The sequence below is a fragment of the Oryctolagus cuniculus genome, chromosome 4, assembly GCF_964237555.1.
Source record: "Oryctolagus cuniculus chromosome 4, mOryCun1.1, whole genome shotgun sequence".
Classification (NCBI taxonomy): Eukaryota; Metazoa; Chordata; class Mammalia; order Lagomorpha; family Leporidae; genus Oryctolagus; species Oryctolagus cuniculus.
Window position 1 is genome coordinate 109819211 of NC_091435.1, and position 18778 is coordinate 109837988.

The 18778-nt window shown below is 45.1% G+C and overlaps 1 protein-coding gene across 1 annotated transcript in view; it reads left to right on the forward strand.

The window, feature by feature from the left end:
* Window positions 1-8454, forward strand: part of SLC7A14 (solute carrier family 7 member 14) — a 107762-nt gene extending 99308 nt beyond the window's left edge. Inside the window, exon 8 of the mRNA XM_002716421.5 lies at window positions 1548-8454. Coding sequence (XP_002716467.1) covers window positions 1548-1870 — 323 coding nt within the window. The 3' untranslated portion in view covers window positions 1871-8454. The remainder of the gene's footprint in view (window positions 1-1547) is intronic.
* The last annotated feature ends 10324 nt before the right edge of the window (window positions 8455-18778 follow it).

Here is an 18778-nt window from a genome sequence, read left to right on the forward strand (position 1 = left end):
GGGTCCCCGCCTCCCATGTAGGACCCCCAGATTGAGTTCCCAGCTGCCAGCTGCCAGCTTCCAGCCCAGGCCATTGTAAATAGCTGGGGAGCAAACCAGCAGATGAACGCTCTCTTATGTCAGGTGACTCCCAAGTGCAGCCAAGTTCAGAGCTGCCACCTATTTCCTCTTCAAGAAACCCCATGTGGCAGCATTGCTCTCACTCTCCTGGTTTTACGGCAGAGAAAACTGCGGTACAGGGAGACTAACAGGACGGGGGTTACACCTGCTGGTAATGGAGGCAGGATTTGGACCACAGCCCATACTCCTACTCATCATGCCCCCGGCCTTCAAGGCCACAGTCAGCTTTCCAGGTCCCGAACTTTTGTGGACTTTTCAAGGTAGAAAATTGGAGCTCTCAAACTATTTGCATGTATTACTCAAAATATCCCAAGGGGGCAGATGCTTGGCCTAGTGGCGAAGCCACCAATTGGGACACCCAGATTCTGTGGGCACCTGTTGTTTCTGGCTCGGCTCTCAGTTCTAGATTCCTACTGGTGTACCCCCTGGGAGGCAGCAGGTGACAGCTTGAACGGCTGAGTCTGTACCGCCCACGCTGGGGACCCGGATGGAGTCCTTGGCTCCATGCTTCAGTGCTTCAGCCCCTGCAGGCATTTTAAGAGAGAAGCCAATAGATGGTATCTCTCTCTCTCTCTCTCTCTCTCTCTCAATTTAGAAGACAAGTCATAGAAATGAAACACTAGCCCATATTAATGCTACATATTCCTGTTGATTGGGGAGGCAAATTTCTTTCCCTTGGTAAGAAGGACATCAACACAGAGATTGCAGTGTACTTTCCATGCTCATCAGGAGTTCTCATTCACTCATTCAACAAACATTCAGAGCCAGCTTTGTGCAGGCTCCCACCACCCTGTGCAGGTGCTCTAAGGGCCGCAGCAGCACCCACACTGGACACCCGTGCACTGAGAGCCACGGAAGACTGCAGGCAGCTCCGAGTGGCAATCACATAGCATGCCTTTGGTGAGTGAAGAACGGCAGTGCAAATCATAGGGTAATATAACACCTGTTGCTACATGGTGAAACGAGATGGAGTCTCTCGTTGGAGGCAGGGGCAAATACAATGTTATGGGAAGTTGGGGAATATATTGTCACTGACCCGTATATATTTAACTCAGAGTGAGAAATGCACATTCCTGGCTGGCAGCCCTGCATGTAATGCACTGAGTGTCAGCAGGGGACATGGGCATAGAGGTGACCTACAGAGCCCGTGCTAAAGAGGCAGCTGGGTCTCACTTCCAGACAAACGTTGCCACGCACGGGCGTGCTGCAGTGCTGTCAGCTGTAAATACGGGTTACTTCAGGTAAGGTCTCCCAGCTTTTAAGTGGCGTCTCGTTATTGTCTTTTCCAAGAACAGCTCCTCTGGCTTCGGTTTCCCCAGGGAGGGTAATCTCCCCACTGGTCCCGTGGACCCCAAAGTGGCTGCTTATTCACCTGTGCCCTTCCTCCTCCTCCCTCCTCCACTCTCCCCTCCTCCACCCCGCCGCAGGTATGCTCATTTATTTCGGCTACGGCATTTGGAACAGCACCCTGGAAATCAGCGCCCGGGAAGAGGCCCTGCACCAAAGCACGTACCAGCGCTACGACGTGGATGACCCCTTCTCCGTGGAGGAGGGTTTCTCCTACGCCACGGAGGGCGAGAGCCAGGAGGACTGGGGCGGGCCGGCCGAGGACAAAGGCTTCTATTACCAACAGATGTCAGATGCAAAGGCCAACAGCCGGACGAGTAGCAAAGCGAAGAGCAAAAGCAAACACAAACAGAACTCAGAGGCCCTGATTGCAAATGATGAGTTAGATTACTCTCCAGAGTGAGTGTGAACCCGCAAGAGGGCAGAAACAGTGGAGGTTGGTTTGCAGTAACTTAACCTGTGGGCTCCAAGGTGAAAACATTTTTGGCTCTCATTTCACAAACCCAGCCTTCCCCAAAGTCAGTCCCCAGTCATAGCCTGTTGTTTGCTGCATTAGCTCTTCTGGATTGTTCTGTTGCAGAATTTCACCCGGGTCCCCTAGCTGGTCCCCTGGTTTAAAAAAAAAAAAAAAAAAAAACTAAACCAGAGGCAACATGAAAATCCCACTTTAGGTGCAACCATCAGAGCTGACACTGGCAAACGCTTTGCTGGTTGGATCTTTGTGGTTCTTGTTGAGATCCTAAGCAAGGAGTACACTTCTTGGGCCCCACTGAGGCAGCAGTGCCAAACAGGTGGGTGTGGCTCAGGTGGGAAGTCAGCCAGCCGAGACCACCGGCCAAGGCTCCCCTCTGCGCATGTCAGGCTGAGCGCTGCTCCCCCAGGTCAGGGTGGGCAGGTGGGCGTTGGCAATTCCTCAGTGTCCTGATAACTCAGCCCCGAAAATGTCGTGCAGAAGACACACGCTTCTTTTTATTCACCAGAGCTCTCACAGCTTCCAAACTATAATTTCAAACTCCAGCAGAGGGCTGGGACCTCTCAGGCCACTTGCCCATAAGGTCTCGCCTATCGCTCATGCTGGCCCAGTACCGCACGGTAAGGAGCGGCATCAAAGCTGACTGCAGTGCCCAGAAAACAGCTAACTAGCCCTCTCTGGCAGTGTAGCACAGAAGGGCATGGGCGAGAATGAACTCCCTACCACGCCTTCTCTTATGCCAGAGTCCACTGATTTGATGAAAGAGGTCAGCGGCGGGAGCATGATTTCACGGCGCTGATATGCCTGGAAGCAGTGGGCTGTTTTGTTCTCTATGCAGATAAAAATCTTTACCAGGAAGGGTGACCCAGCCACAGAGATTACATTGCAAATTCTAGTTCAAATTTCCAAAATTATAAAGGGGGTAGTTTTTGGAGATTTGCAACCACCTGATTGATGGGTGCTACTCTGAAAACAAAAACACGCTCAAGCGCAGCTGCTAGGTCATGGTATTCCGTGAGCTCCCATTTCACTTCGGCACCTTCCTCCTCTGGGGTCGCTCACTTCTAGAGGTTTTTTGTTTTTTTTTTTTTTTTTTCCCTGTGTTTTCCCAAAGCAGTTCCACTGAAGCTGGAAGAAATACCCGTCTAGCAAGGTCTAGATTTGGGCTATAAGTGGGATCTTAAAAGGATTTTCTTAGAAACAGCACGGATGCGAGAATTTGCGACAAAGAAAAGCACAGGGGTTACCTTCCCCAGGCAGGGAAGGGGTTCCCGTGGCTGCGCTGGAACATGGCTGCATGTATGTGAAGGTACAGCTGGGCTAAGCTGAACTCTCTGTGGGAATTTCCTGAAAGGGCAACAAAATAGCGCATTCCTTGCCCTCCCTCGTCTCTGTTTATTTCCATTTATGCCAGAAGTTTTCCAGAACACACCAACATTTACATCTATTCTTTCTTAAAGGTTAGGCTCACACCATCTTGGCAGGCTTTGGATTCTGCAGAGGAGGCAAGGTCCCATGTTCTTCCATTCAGCCAACACTGACTGCGAGAATACCAAGGGCTAGGTGTTGGGAAAGGAAGAGGTGTAGGCTCTGCTCTTGGGGCTCACGGTCCGGGGGTGCAGCACTGGAGACCAACAAATGCAGACAGAGCAACCAAAGCGGACACGTCCGCATGACCGATGCCCTGGGCTTCAGCACACATACAGAGATTCCCTACAGCTAGCCTTTTTCTTAATGTGCTTTTAAATAAATTGCATATCACATCCACAACCAGTGCATACCATTGAATTCACATAACTGCCCCTTTCCTACATCTTTTTTTAGTCCTCTATATTTCTTTAAAACTGTGGTTTTCTGAGGTCATTTTGTCATGTTAATGTAGTGGCTTGACAATGCTGCGTGTTATCTAAGCTAAAGATACAGTGCCTGGCCTGTGAAATACGTCTTTGGGTGTTCGCATAAGCTAATTGTCAGTCATCTTTTGAAAAGAAAAAGTATTGAACTGCTTTTAGGGTTCCACAAGTCTGCCTACTGTAAATACATTCTGAGCTGAGGAGATGGGGTGGAATTGCTTTTGTTAGATAAACTCAAGGGAAATACAAATGCAAAATCTGACCAGGAGTGAAAGCGCCCCTTTCACTCGTGAGTTTGGAGTTAAAGTAACAAGAGTCTTGGGACAGATGTGTGTGATTTTTGTCATCCGAGAGAGAGAACACGTGCTTTGGTCAACACCAGCGGTATTGACTTAGTGCACACCCAGCAAACCACTCTCATTTCTGGAGCCCTGTGTCCTAAGCAGTACCTTTGGGTCATTTGAAGTTCTATTCAATTTGTCTAAAGGTGATAGACCATCTCTCTAGTAACCCTGATTCAAAAAGCAATTAATATGAGAGGAAAAGTTTTTTTAGGGAACATAAACATGTTTTTCTCAGGTTTCCCAGCTTCCGTGAAATGGGCCCAAATTTTGCACTGCAGTTTTCATATATAAATCACTAGAATGACTATATTAGTGTTTTCCTGACCAGTTTCTTTTTTTAAAATATTTTTATTTTATTTATTTGAAAGAAAGAGATACGGAAAGAGGTAGACAGAGATACAGAAAGGGCCAGAGAGACAGAGAGGTCTTCCATCCGCTGGTCACTCCCCAGATGACCACAATGGCCAGAGCTAAGACGATCTGAAGCCAGGAGCCAGGAGCTTCTTCCGGGTCTCCACGTGGATGCAGAAGCCCAAGGACTTGGGCCACCTTTTACTGCTTTCCTAGGCCACAGCCGAGAGCTGGATCAGAAATGGATTAGCCGGGACTTAAACCAGCATCCGTATGGAATGCTGGCGCTGCAGGCCAGGGCTTTAACCCACTGTGCCACAGCACTAGCCCCCTGACCAGTTACTTAATACCATGTTTGTGGGGCTACTTTAAAAGGAAGATCACTTTATAGATTATTATCATGGTAACTCAGCCCCCCTGAATGGAGTCCAAGGAAGATCTACATTTTATAGAATTCTTCTCCAAAGCAAGAGCTCTTTGAGTGAGGTTTCCTTGTGTGGATTTGTGGTTTGGAGCCAGTTACTTGACTTTTTCCATTTTATCCTATTTACTTGGCGGATTCTGCTTTACTTCAAAAGAATTAGAGGTGGCTATTAAAATATAGATGATACAAAGCAAAAAGTAAGTGAAGACTCAAGGCAAGTGAAAATACAAAGAATAAGACAAAGCTAGAAATATGTTTAGTGCTCAAATGCAGAACTCTGATATACATTACTGAATTTACCAGTGAGGGGACACCTTGAAAAATAACAGAATTGGTGATAAAAACAGGAAGTGCTCTCGCCTGGGAAAAACAAGTCTTTCCCCATGAGAGCAGAGAACTGAAATACATAGGTCACTGAACTCCCCAGATGAGATTCAAGCCTAGATTTTACGAGTGACATGTGCATGACATATCGCTCTTGAGTGGTTATTCAATAAATATCTGATGATTGGATGGAGAATAAGTGGGAAGACAATGAAATATGTGTGGCTTCCATATTATGTGCAGTGGCCTATATTGATACAATAATAAGCAAGAGAGAAATCCAGCTGGTAAGAAATAGGGGGAACAGGATGTGTACATAAAGATCAACAGTAAGAGTGACAGGTGAGATGAGGGAGTCGCAGTGCGTTGTGGGAGTTCAGTTATGGACGAGACCTCCTTCCACTGGAGAGATCATGAAGAATGCAGCACTTGTGCTGTGGCTTGTGGAACGGGCTGGGGTTCTCTAGGGAGGAATGGGAGAAAGAGCCGCAAAGCAGAGGGTCAGCATGAGTAATGGGTACACTGGGGCTGACAGCCATCTCCTGACTGGTGATTTGCATCGTCCCTCCCTCAAGGGAACACAAGCAGCCAATCGGACCAGACCTTACGATTTAGGTGTGATTTGTACATGGAATGATGAGAAATACAGGAAAGGCAGCTTGGGGCTCACGCACAGTCTTAAATGTCAGACCGAGCTGGCTGGCCCTCCCTGGGTGGGGCATGGCTGGGAAGCGGTTGCAGTATGAATGAGGGCAAGTCGGACTTTAAGAAAGTGGAGGCAGTGGCTTTGTATGTGCATTCAAGAGCCTAGCAAATCGCACGCACTCCCAGCTGATTTAACAAACTAGAGGGGAAAAATCCACATTTTAAGCAACGTTGTCTTCTTTTGAATCCTGAATCTTAATTCCATAACCAACCTAGGAGAAATAGGTTCATCTACCGTGTGAACAGACATGTAGAGTTATTCACAGCCTCTTTAAAATTTCCAACAATAAATTTCAGCAAACAAACCTAACCACTTTTCTGTGTACCTAATTTAAACAGTAAAACCTCAGCTCCAGGTTTGACTCTGCTGGAAGGCAAGTCCACTTTGAACTAGCGGAGAGAGCTAATTGGTAGGATTCAGTGAATAATCCCTTTGAAATTCTTAGTAACAAACTAATTCTTGGTAACTATCTACACAGTGGTGATAATGAGCTATCTAAATAAACAGTGAGTGAGGAAGTGTTGGGCAAGTTTAACAACTCTCCTCCAGAATCTATGGGTCGATCAGGATATAAGCCCAGTAATTATCGGGAAACAAACACAAACTCCTTTAAAGAAATATCTTTATTCTGCTGAAAAGAGCTGATAAACTTGACAGCCTTTAAGTCCTGCGTGGAGGAAGTCCGCTGTACCAGGGACTACCTCGTCTCTGTCTTATAAACAGAAGCTGCACACGTCTGAGAATTCCCCGAGAAGATTAAGGAGATGGTTTTCCTCCTTCCCGCTAGATTTTAATCAGGGGCCGGGAAGTCAGTGGGAAAGCCACAGCGAGTCAGCCACAGGTGTGTCCACTTTTGAGCCTCAGATGAGAAAGTGTGAAGTCAGAAATCAGGAACCGTGTCCAAAGCCAGAGCCAGGCTCTAATCATGGAACCCCAGTGGCGATGAATGGTCCACTCTCGCTTGGATTTAAGCTTCAGGTTAGTCCAGAGGTGGCCTTCATTTCCTCCTGGGGGAGACGGAGAACAAAAGAAATGCACTCCAAATGTCACCACTCGTGACCTCACCCCTCTTTGCTGCTCTTTGGAACAAGACTTGTGAAGAAACGTGTTCATGCAAACTGACCATTTGTCTACAGAGGCCTTTTGGAGATCCTAGGATAGAGAGGCACCAGCAGGTGACCCGCCCGTGGCTGGCCCTGAAAGAGACAATACTTCAACGAAAGGAACAGCACCCCACGCCCCAGGCTCCCACCCGAGCGCGTCCCTGGGGCATTCTGTATTGTGTTTCGCAGTTGGAATGGTGTGAATAGCAAAAAGCCCTCTGATGCTTTCCTCTTTGCTCCACTTTAGTAACAATGCATCCTTCTGAACCCACTGGGCAGCTGCCTTTGGCCATAGCGATTTCCTCTCAGAAAACAGAACGTCCATCTTTTTAAGACTTACAACCCAAGATAGACTGGCGGGAGTTGTGAGCCCATCAGAAGTGAACGTGTATTCTGCAGCATCTGCTAACATAGTGTTAGACATCACGAAGCAGCACACCACATGCGTGGAATTACAAACCCCACACAGGACTTACACAAAGCCGGCCTTGGGCTTCAGGTCTTCGGCCAGCAGGTAGCTCTGATCTCTTCCTCTTTCAAAACATTTAGTGCACATCTGTTCACATTCAGAAAGGAGGCAGCTTATATTAGAACTAGGAAACAGGGAGAGCCCAGGTTTTTATGTTCTGTCCCTCTGTGCTTTCTTCATTTTTCTCTAGTAAGCTCTCCTGACTTAGACATTGGTGGCATTGGGTCATGTGAATTTCCCTGAAAGTGCAGCCTTTGAACGATTGTGTTTGTTCTGATATCGGGATGAAGAGACTCTTCCAGGCACATCTCCACACTGGTCTCATGTACTTGTCTTAGGGCACAGTCCCAAAGTCGAGAATTTACTCCGGAAATCATGAACCCACGCTTTCCAAAGCAAAGACTCTGTTAATGTTCTGATAGTGCATAAATACCTCAACTGTCTAGGCTGAGAGAAGGGGCCGCAGGGTTCTAAGAGAGCAGCTATTTCCTTCATTCCATGTAGTCACACCCTCTGACACCGGGACTCAGCATCCCAGCTTTTCTCACTGTGGAAAAGAAACATTACCGTGGAAGTCACATCCAAAGTTATACATACGGCTTGTAAATTTTACTAACTTGTTTCGTTTCTGGTCCTTGAGAAGTACAACTTGCATCTTGCAGATGGTAATTTCTGGTGTCGTTCTCTGCTATTTTATTTTTTTGCTATGGAATCGCTGTATTTGTTAAAGTTTATTCGTTTCGTGGTTTTTAATCCCCATTGGTGCACTGTACAATGGGGTGTTGTGTGTCACGAAGAAAGAAAAAATATGCAGATGTGTTATGAAGTGTGTTTTATTTTCAAATGACTGTGATGTTGACAATATATTGATTTATCAAGATACTAAGGGAAAATTCTAAATTTACCAAAATGTGTATATTTTAATAAATGCATAAAGCTTTTATTGTGTGCCTTTAAATTTTAAAATGGGCTTATAAAGAAAATCAGCAACAAAGGTATCTCACTCTAAAATATACATAGTAATGTAAAGCTTTGACCTATAATTCTCTCAAGAAAGACAAGAAAAAGAGAGAAAAAATTTCCCACATTCTGTTAACCTTAACCAGTACCTGAAGTCTGTTACTTGATTTCCAATCTAAAATAGAGATGATTAAGTGACTCTTGCCTTAAGTGTTTCAATTGTCCTTTGTAGAAAAACCAGACAAAGGAGCTCATCTTGAATCTAATTGCATTATTGTGGAAAATCCATTTTCAGAATAAAAATATTTTAAAATATACACAGCTAGTTGACTAATAAAATTTAAAGAAAGTCAGTCCCATGCTACCTTTTGAAATGTATTTGACTTCCACAAGGTGAGTATAAGTGGTTCAATCTCCGCATACCCTTTTCCTGGCCAGGTTCGTGGTTGTCCTGTGAGACCTGCTCACCACACTGCCTCTTTAATCTCCACTCGAGCCACTGCCCCTCCACTCTCAGTACCATCTTACACTGAATACAGAGCATCCCATGCGTTGCCTTCATTCCTTTTAAGGATTAATTGATGGAATGTTGCCTCCTTACAGTCCTAAACCCAGGTACACAGCTTTAACGGTGGCTTCTTATTTTTTGATGGTCCAGGTAATATCTGGAGAAGAGGCAGAGGAAGTATAGGAGGCTGACAGGTGCATGTGAGATGCGAGGGAACTGCTGCATCTCTGTGTCTTTGAACTCATTGATCTCCTTCGCAAAGGTCCACCTGTCTGGGTAGCAGAGGACAAAAAGCCTTAAATGCATGAATTCCAGACCACAACTGTCCTCCAGTTTTGTCTCTTTTAGACAACTGCATCTCTTTGGGATAAGTGCTCAGTATTCTCAGTCTGCCCTCCCTCTTGCTTCTTTCCAAAAACAGAACCAAAAACAGCTCACACAATAATGATCTCAGAAGCTGTGGAACAGATGAGGGTACAGGTGAGACTGAATGTTCTGGACCTTTAATGAGGCTGCTGTGCAATCCCAGGACTGGCACAACTGGAGAGGGACTGGCCCATCCGGCCACATAGGTGTGGCATTGAACTTGTGAAGTTCCTGCAGGTCTTTCCTGGTCCCCTTTAGAACCCACTGCATGTTACCCCAAAACTTAGGAAACCAGAAGCAATACCTGAGCCTTGAGCATCCAGCCATGTCCTTTATTATGAAAACATTGTCACTTCTTGGCTCTGCTCATTGAGACTTGGAGCCATAGGTGTATAGCAGCCCGCTCATGAAAAACACTGCTAAATTTTCATTAATTTCATGAGTCCACTGCTAAACACAATTATCATTAAAATTTAACTTCTGGGGCCAACGCTGTGGCATAGTGGGTGAAGTCACCACCTGCAGTGCCAGTATCCCATATGGGCACCAGTTCTATTCCCAGCTGCTCCACTTCCAATCCAGCTCTCTGCTGTGGCCGGGGAGTGCAGTGGAGGATGGCCCAAGTCCTCGGGCCCTGCACCCCATGGGAGACCCAGAAGAAGCTCCTGGCTCCTGCCTTCAGAATGATGCAGCTCATCATTCTGTTGATGGCCATCTGGGGAGTGAACCAGCAGATGGAAGACCTCTCTCTCTCCCTTTGCCTCTCTGTGGCTCTGCCTTTCAAATACATAAATAAATAAATCTCTTTTTAAAAAAGCAGAAAAAAATTAACTTCTATACACTTCTCATTAATTCTGCTGCAAACAAAGGTAAGAAATTCTCAAAACTAATTGTCTTACTACATTTGACTGTTGTCTCAGCTTTTGAGGTTATTTACTGCTATTACATCTAAATAGGAGAAACACTTATAACAATGAGCTATTGCACATCTTCTCCCAACTTCAGGTGTAATGAGTTCACACTGAAAATTAGCCTTGGTGGGAAATTGGCAAATGCTGCAAAACCAGGAGAGCTGGCTAGAAACGTTTGTTAGCACATCACTGCTCATGCCCTTTCCAATTTATGAACCCACTCAGTGTTTGCAGATTTCTCACTCCTACCACGCCTCTACCCACAAAAGAAAAATCCTGCACAAGTATTTTTCCCTTTCCAGCCACCTATTTCTCTTCCTCTGCCCACCATCTAGCAAGAACAGACCGGGCTAGATTTCCACTCTTCTTTCTCTCTGATTAGGATACTCTTACATGACATTCTCCTTTTTGGGGACAACAACCTCATAAATGGCCAAAGGGTTGCCCATTTTTTACCATGGAAGACATTACAATTAGTAACCAAGAGGCATCACTGGACAATCTGGAACTAGGAATTATCAGAGTTAAATCTAACTGGATCAATATTCCAAAATAAAGCCCCTTTACATGGACCTTAGAATTAAAAGATTATTCAGGTATAAGTGTTGGGGAGGATGTGGAGGAATTGGAACTATTGTAGACTAGTGGGAATGTAAATTACAGCTGCTATGGAAAATGGTATGACAGCTTCTCAAAACATTCCTGATAGTATCACCATATGACCCATAACTTCACTTCTGTGTACACATGCAAAAGAATCAGAAGCAGGGTTTCAGAGAGAGATCTTTCTACTCCCATGTTCATTACAGCATCATTCACAACAGCTAAAACGTGGAAGCAGCCCAAGCGCCTGGCAATACATGAATGGACAAGCAAAATGTGGTCCATACACACATTGGAATACTCAGCCTTAAAATGGGAGGAAATTTTGACATAGACTACAGTGTGCATGAACTATGAGGAAATTAGATTAAGTGAAAATAAGCCAGTTACAAAAAGACAAATGTTGTATGATTCCACTTTGAGTGGAGTGAAGTACTTGGAGTAGCCAAAATGATAAAGACAGATGGTATACTGAGGTTATTTAGAGGATCAGAGCTGCTTTTGAGTCATCGTCTCCTTAGGCCATATCTCAAAACCATTTTCAAATTAAGTACTTGATTAGAAATGGAAGGGATCCCCACATCCTACACACCCCATTGGTGGCTCTTCCACATTTGATTTCCGACTATCAACAGTTAACGGGCTGGCAGACTCTGTTCGGAGCCAATTCCCCCCGCCCTTTGCCTACACACATTTCCTAGAAGGACTAGGATCAGTCCTTCCATTCTCGAGTTGGTCTCCCTCAAATCCAGGGCAGCAAAATGCTCTGCTGCGCGGCTCAGAGAGAAAACCACACACCCCCATTTCTTGGTCCAGACACCAAATCTCCAAGCTTTTCTACCGATCTCTGTAAGCCTACTGCTTCCCCGTCAGTGCCATTGAGAGTGCTTTCAGGAAGGAATGAGCCTTCTGCAAGTCAATTAACTTGATGAGATAAGTACTGTGGCAGGCTATCCTTCAGAGAAGGGAAATACAAATGATTTGTGACTCTAATTAACTTCAAACACAGCAATAGGAATGCAATTTGGAACAGAATCCAAAGAGGAAATAGTTCATCCAAATTCAGTTCTGGTGGCTGCAAGACTGTGATTGAATTTCCTTCCGAGCACAGACACTCCTCACAGGGTGGGATGGGGAACAGAAAGGGACGTCCTGGGCAATGGGGCTTCCCTGTCCTGGATTTCCAAAGCAGACCCTTTGTGGTTCAGAGATGAAGTTGGTCCAAGGTGTGGGAGCCGATGTTCTTAACATCCTCACCCAGCCTTGTCTGCTGGGGCCCAGAATGTGGAGACTGGGTTAAGCCGAAAGGGCAGGGAAGGAGACGTCCTGCCCAGGACCGCAGCAGACAGTGAGTCTTGTGCATCAGCAGAAGAAAGCCACTCTGCCCTATCTGCTTCCTGGTGCCTGGGATTCCTCCATCAGCTACCGAGGCCAGCGCTCCTAGCTAGGAAGGGGGGCTTCAAATGCCTTCACGGTTAACCCCCTGCAAGAAGGAGCACCTTGTCTTCATCCACCCCCACTGAGATTGCAAGGACTGACATCACAGGTTCCTTCCCAGAAAACCTAATGTCCCAAAATGGAACTCGTTTCAATTAATTACATCATAACTAAAAAAACTCAATACAGATATCTTGCAAAATCCTCAGAGAATTTGTTCTAGCACCTCTGCATATACCAAAATGCACAGATGCTGATGTCCCATTTATCAAATGGCCTAATATATGCCTGGTGTTGTGGTGCGACAGGCTAAATCTTCATCTGTTGTTACAGGTGAAATGGCAGCAGAGAAAAGTTTCCAATGGAAAAAGCAGAAGAAGAGTTTCCAATGGACAAGGCAGAGAGAAAGCATTTAAAAGTATTTAAAAGCAAGATTTATTTAAGTCAGAGACCTCCAGCCACAGTGGCCTAGAGCAGGGCTCCAGGAGAGGAAAAAACCAAAGGGACTGGTGGTACTGGGGTTTTTAAGCACAATTTTGAGGAAGAAAAAAAAATTTATCAGCTTGACATTCAGTTACAAGGCAAGGACAAAACCTGCCAAAAGACCGGATCTGTAATCTTATTTTCCAAGAGGTGGGATACGTAACTTGTTCTTACAGTAAGCTCTGAGCTCAGAAGGATGGAATCCCCAGTCCCTTGCTGTTCTTTTGGTAAAATGGGAAGCTTCCAAGGTGTGGGCAGGTGTGGTGGAATGAGAAGGCCATGCCAAAATGGCTGCTGGCAAAAGAGTCTGCCTGGCAACAGGCTGTGATTGGATGGCTTCAGAGACTGCCTGGCAACAGGGTGTGATTGGTTAGGGCATAGACCACCCCTTGACCAGATTGACTACCTTGGCTATAAAGCTGTTGTAGCAACTGAAATAAATGTGTCTGCAGGCTGCTTGCCTCAGGCCTGCTTTCACCCGACTCCCGGGGTCTGTGTGGTGACTCCGTGCCTCTTGCCCCCATCACCCTCCTCCTCCCAGAAACAAATTCACTGCAACAGGCAGGCATGGACTTTTGACCTTGCTAAAGATAACTTTCGGGGGAAGAAAGCATTTTGCACCCTCCTAAATTTCCATAGGGACTAACCTGACTGCCTATTAACCCATCTGACTCTTCACACTATGATGCCAACATACCATATTGCAGCACCTGTTCAAGATCTGGCTACTCTGCTTCCAGTCCCTGCTAATGTGCCTGGGAAGGCAGCAGAGGATGGTTTAAGTCCTTGGCCCCTGCCATCCATATGGGAGATTGGGATGGAGCTCCTGCCTCCTGGCTTTGGCTGGCCCAGACCTGGCTGTTGTGACCATCTGGGGAGCAAACTAGAAAATGAAATCTCTCTCTCTCTCTCTCTCTCTCTCTCTCTCTCTCTCTCTCTCTCTCTTTATCAACTATCTATCTCTTTCTCTTTCTCTGTCTTCTTGCTATCTCTGTTATTCTACCTTCCAAATAAATAAATGAACTTTTTTAATATTTTATTTATTTATTTGAAAATCAGAGTTACAGAGATAAAGGAGAGACAGAGATTTTTCTATCCTGTTTCACTCTCCAGGTGGCCACATTGGCAGCAGCAGAACCAGGCCAAAACCAGGAGCCAGCAGTTTCTTCCAGGTCTCCCATGTGGGTGGCAGGGGCCCAAGCACTTGGACCATCTTCTGCTGCTTTTCCCAAGCCATTAGCAAGGGGCTGGATCTGAAGTGAGGCAGCCAGGACCCCAACTGGTGCCCATGCAGGATGCCAGCATTCCTGCAGCAGCTTTACCTGCTACACCACAATGCCGGCCCTGTGAATCTTTTCTAAGCAAAATAAAACGGACTAGTATTTGAATATAATCCATTTACATCCTCTTATTTACTTTAAATCATCTCTAAATCACTTCTCTTTTTTTTTTTTTCTTTTTATTTGACAGAGTTATAGACAGAGAGAGAGAGAGACAGAGAGAGAAAAATCTTCCTGCAGTTGGTTCAATCCCCAATGGCACTGCACCGATCCAAAGCCAGGAGCCAGGTGTTTCTCCTGGTCTCCCATGCGGGTGCAGGGCCCAAGCACTTGGGCCATCCTCCACTGCCCTTCCGGGCCACAGCAGAGAGCTGGACTGGAAGAGGAGCAACTGAGACTAGAACCCGGCGCCCATATGGGATGCTGACGCCACAGGCAGAGGATTAACCAAGTGAGCCATGGCGCCCTCTAACTCACTTCTAACGTTGATACAACGTAAATGCTATGCAAATAGCTGTTATACTATGTTGTTAGGGAATAATGGCTGCAGAGAGAAGGTCTGTGCGTGTTCAGTACAGACTCAGTTTTTTCCTAGTATTCTTAATCTGCAGAACCTGAGGATGAGGAGAGCCAGTTGTACTCTATAGGGAACTAAAACCATGTTTCAAAGAATGTTTAGTGACATGAATAGTTTTCATGGATTGTGCTACATTTTTCAAGTAGAATTAAAAACTATACATAGTGTGTCTGTAGTGTGAAAACATTTGCATCTTACATAGTATAGAGAAAACCTGGAGGGAGAGTGTTATAGATTGTCAACACGGTTACCTCTGAGAGTTTTGATTTGCGGTAGTTTTGCATTGTCTTCTTTATAGTTTTTCTCATTTTTCTACATATTCTTCAAAGCATATTTTACTTTTAAAATCAGAAATAGAATGTAACGATCTTTTTATTTCCTATGACATAAAGGCTTTTTCAGATATTTGACACTTCCTAAATGACAAATCAAGAGAACACCTCTCCCCGAGCAAAGACACAATTAATAGAAGCTACCCTCCAGGGCCAGCATTTGGCCTAGTGGTTAAGATGCCCATGACTGGGTTTGAGTCCTGGCTCTGCTTCTGATTCCAGCTTCCCGCTAATGCCCACCCTGCAAGGCAGCAGGTGATGGCTCAAGGAGAAGGAGTCCTGCCACCCTCGTAGGAGATCTAGATTGTTGAGTTTTAGGTTCCTGGCTTTGCCTGGCCTAGCCTGAGCTATTGCAAGCATCTGGGGATTGAACCAGCAGATAGGAAATAAGCCCCCTTTGTGTGTATGTGTGTCTCCCCCTCTCTCCTTTTAAATAAAATCAAATAAAGAAACAAAGCTTAAAAAAAAAAAAAAAAACAGCAGCAACCCTCTCAAGAGCATGCCACACCCAGGCTGCTCTCTTCATTGGCACACCTACGCTTAGGATTGGTCCGCGGAAGGAACCCACACTCAGAGCTTATTAGCATAAATGCTCGATTCACATATAATATGTATTGACTTGTGTGTTTCTTTTCCAGGGTATAAGTGTGACAATCATTTCATATATATAAATTCTCAATTAGGAAAACAAGCGTACTTGGGGTTTCTGAAAATAGGGTCACTGTAATGATGGCACGGACTTCCACAGTAACAGGTCAGCCTTGAACTTTCAGGACATTGATCTCTAGAGAACGTTGCAATAACACTGCCTCCTTCATAACATGGTGACCCAACATAAACCCCAAACATGTACATTCACGTGTTGCTTAACAGCTAGGCTCGTCCTGAGACACGTGTCTGGTGATTTCATCATCAGGCAAACATCGCAGAGCGGATTGTGGTAACAGCACTTGGTGATACAATCTTCCAGGACCACCCTCATGTATGTGGTCAGTCACTGCCTAAAATATCCCCTCGCAGCACGTGTCCGCACTTGGATTATTATGTACCAAAGTCCAGTGTTCATTTGTTCCAGGTGTCAAGGATGACCGCCCAAAATCACAATTATAAAGGACAAATGCATGTATTTGTGTATTTCCATATAAATACTCGGCATACATAATCCTTCCATCAAGTACAATATGCACCAAATACACCTTTGCATTGCCTTGGGAATACTGCCTGTCACATGGAATATGTTCAACAATTATTTGTTTAATCGGATTGGGCAGAATTCATCCACAGCTAACAAAAATGTAATTATTCCAAAATGTATCTATCAGTCAAGACTCATCCGTGAAACACACCCTTCACTAAGATCATTCGTCGACCTAAATGCTTCCAGTGGTTCTGCACTGCCGGCGGCAAAGCCCTTCAGAGCCTGCATCCAGCCATCTCTCAGGCCCCAGATGAAAGCCTCCCCCAGCCTCCAGTACTCTGGCCCCAGCCAGCTCCTCACTGCTTCCCAAGCATGCCGGCTTCCTTCTTAGGTCTTCTTGAACATCCTTCACCCCTGTTCCATTCAGCAAACTCCCATTTTTTCTCCCAGTTTCTCACAAGTGTATGTTCTCTAGGGATTTATCAAATCTACCCTCAGCTCCAACTCCTCCTCCCCCAACATGTGCTCCCATAACATTCTTTTTTATGGATAGAGCATTTTGCATATTCAGTAGTTATCTATGTGTCTCTCTCCTCCCATAGATCAGAAGCTTCAAAAAATATGCAAAAAAAAAAAAGATAACATTCACTTTTTTTTTTTTTTTTTTTTTTGACAGGCAGAGTTAGACAGTGAGAGAGAGAGACAGAGAGAAAGGTCTTCCTTCCATTGGTTCACCTGCCAAATGGCTGCTACAGCCAGTGCGCTGCGCCAATCTGAAGCCAGGAGCCAGGTGCTTCCTCCTGGTCTCCCATGCAGGTGCAGGGCCCAAGGACCTGGGCCATCCTCCACTGGCTTCCCTGGCTACAGCAGAGAGCTGGACTGGAAGAGGAGCAACCTGGACAGAATCTAGCGCCCAGACCGGGACTAGAACCCGGTGTGCCGGCGCCGCAGCTGGAGGATTAGCCTAGTGAGCCATGGTGCCAGCCCAACATCCACTTTCTATAACATTTTCTCAGATGTTTTAATCTTAAGGGAAAAAAAAATAAGCCTTCTATTCAGTATGCTGGGCTTCTGTTGTGTTGCATTGTGTTTGTAGTCTTAATGTTGCCTGATACTGTGTTGTGTTGTATAGTGTTGTTATACATCACGTTGTATTGTATTGTATCACATTGTGTTATGTTGTGTCATATTGTATTGATTGTGTTGTAGTGTGTTAAATTGTGTTGTGCTATAATGTATTACATTCTGTTGTGTGGTATTTTCCTGTGCTGTATTGTATTCTATTGTATTGTGTTGTGATCTATGTGTTGTGTTGTTTTATATTACATTGTGTCATCTTATGTTTTGCTGTACAGTGCTGTGTTTTTGGTGTCATATTATATTGTGTTGTGTTGTATTATTATGTGTTGCATTATATGGAGCTTTTTGTAAATTCTGTACAGAGCCACATATTCAGCACAGCATCCCTTGATGGGTCAAGAGCTGCTGAGGACAGAGGATCTTTGTCTCTGAGGAAGGAGAGACAGTGCCCCTCGTGCTTTCGTTCAGAACATGCTATTTCATAGATTACAGACACCATTTAAGTGGACTTACAGATTGCAGTGTGTTTTTGCTAAACCAACGCACAAAAAGAGCTAGACATTTTAAAAGTTTCCTGCAAAAATAATGCTTTTGGCATTGCAGCAAAAACAATGAAGTCTAAAAGGTTGCCACCTAACAAGAATTTGAAAGCAAAATAAACACTGTTAATCCATGATATTGTAACAACTCATGAGAAAGCAACTGCTTTTCAAGGAATATCAGTCTTATGGAGAGACCTCTTTGAAAAAAGAGATATTTGGACATATATGTGATCTTACTACTGAAGATATGTATCAACTATTGAGTCTTATTATATATACAAAAAATTTGGGGCCGGCGCCACAGCTCACTAGGCTAATCCTCCGCCTGCAGCGCCAGTACTCCGGGTTCTAGTCCCGATTGGGGCACCGGTTCTGTCCCAGTTGCTCCTCTTCCAATTCAGCTCTCTGTTGTGGCTGGGGAAGGCAGTGGAGGAGGCCCAAGTGCCTGGGCCCTGCACCTGCATGGGAGACCAGGAGAAGCACCTGGCTCCTGGCTTCGGATCGGTGCAGCGCGCCGGCTGTAGCAGTCATTTGGGGGGTGAACCAACGGAAGGAAGACCTTTCTCTCTGTCTCTCTCTCTCACTGTCTGACTCTGCCTGTCAAAAAAAAAAAAAAAACGGAATTGTTAAACCTGGTTACAAATCAAGAGTCTGAATGGGTGTTTTTGTTTTCATTTTCTTTTTTTTATGTTTTTCTTTCAATTTTTACATGGGTTTTTAGATCATTTCCTAGAAATCTAAAAAAATGTAACATTCTGATTAGTGTGCAAAGGTAACTAAAAGTTGTCCAGGAAATTGAATAACTACTGACAAATTGTCATACAAATCTTTGCAAAAATGATGGAGAAAATTGATACAACAGTATAATGGTTTAGTGATGTATTTCTCCTATGTGGTTCTATATGTTCACATATCTTTTTTCAGCCACAGTATCTGTTAAAACAAAGTAATTAAATTAACTGAACTAAAGAATCAGACTCTTGGGGATGGCGCTGTGGCGTAGTAGGCCAAGCCTCTGCCTGTGGCCCCAGCATCCTATATAGGCACC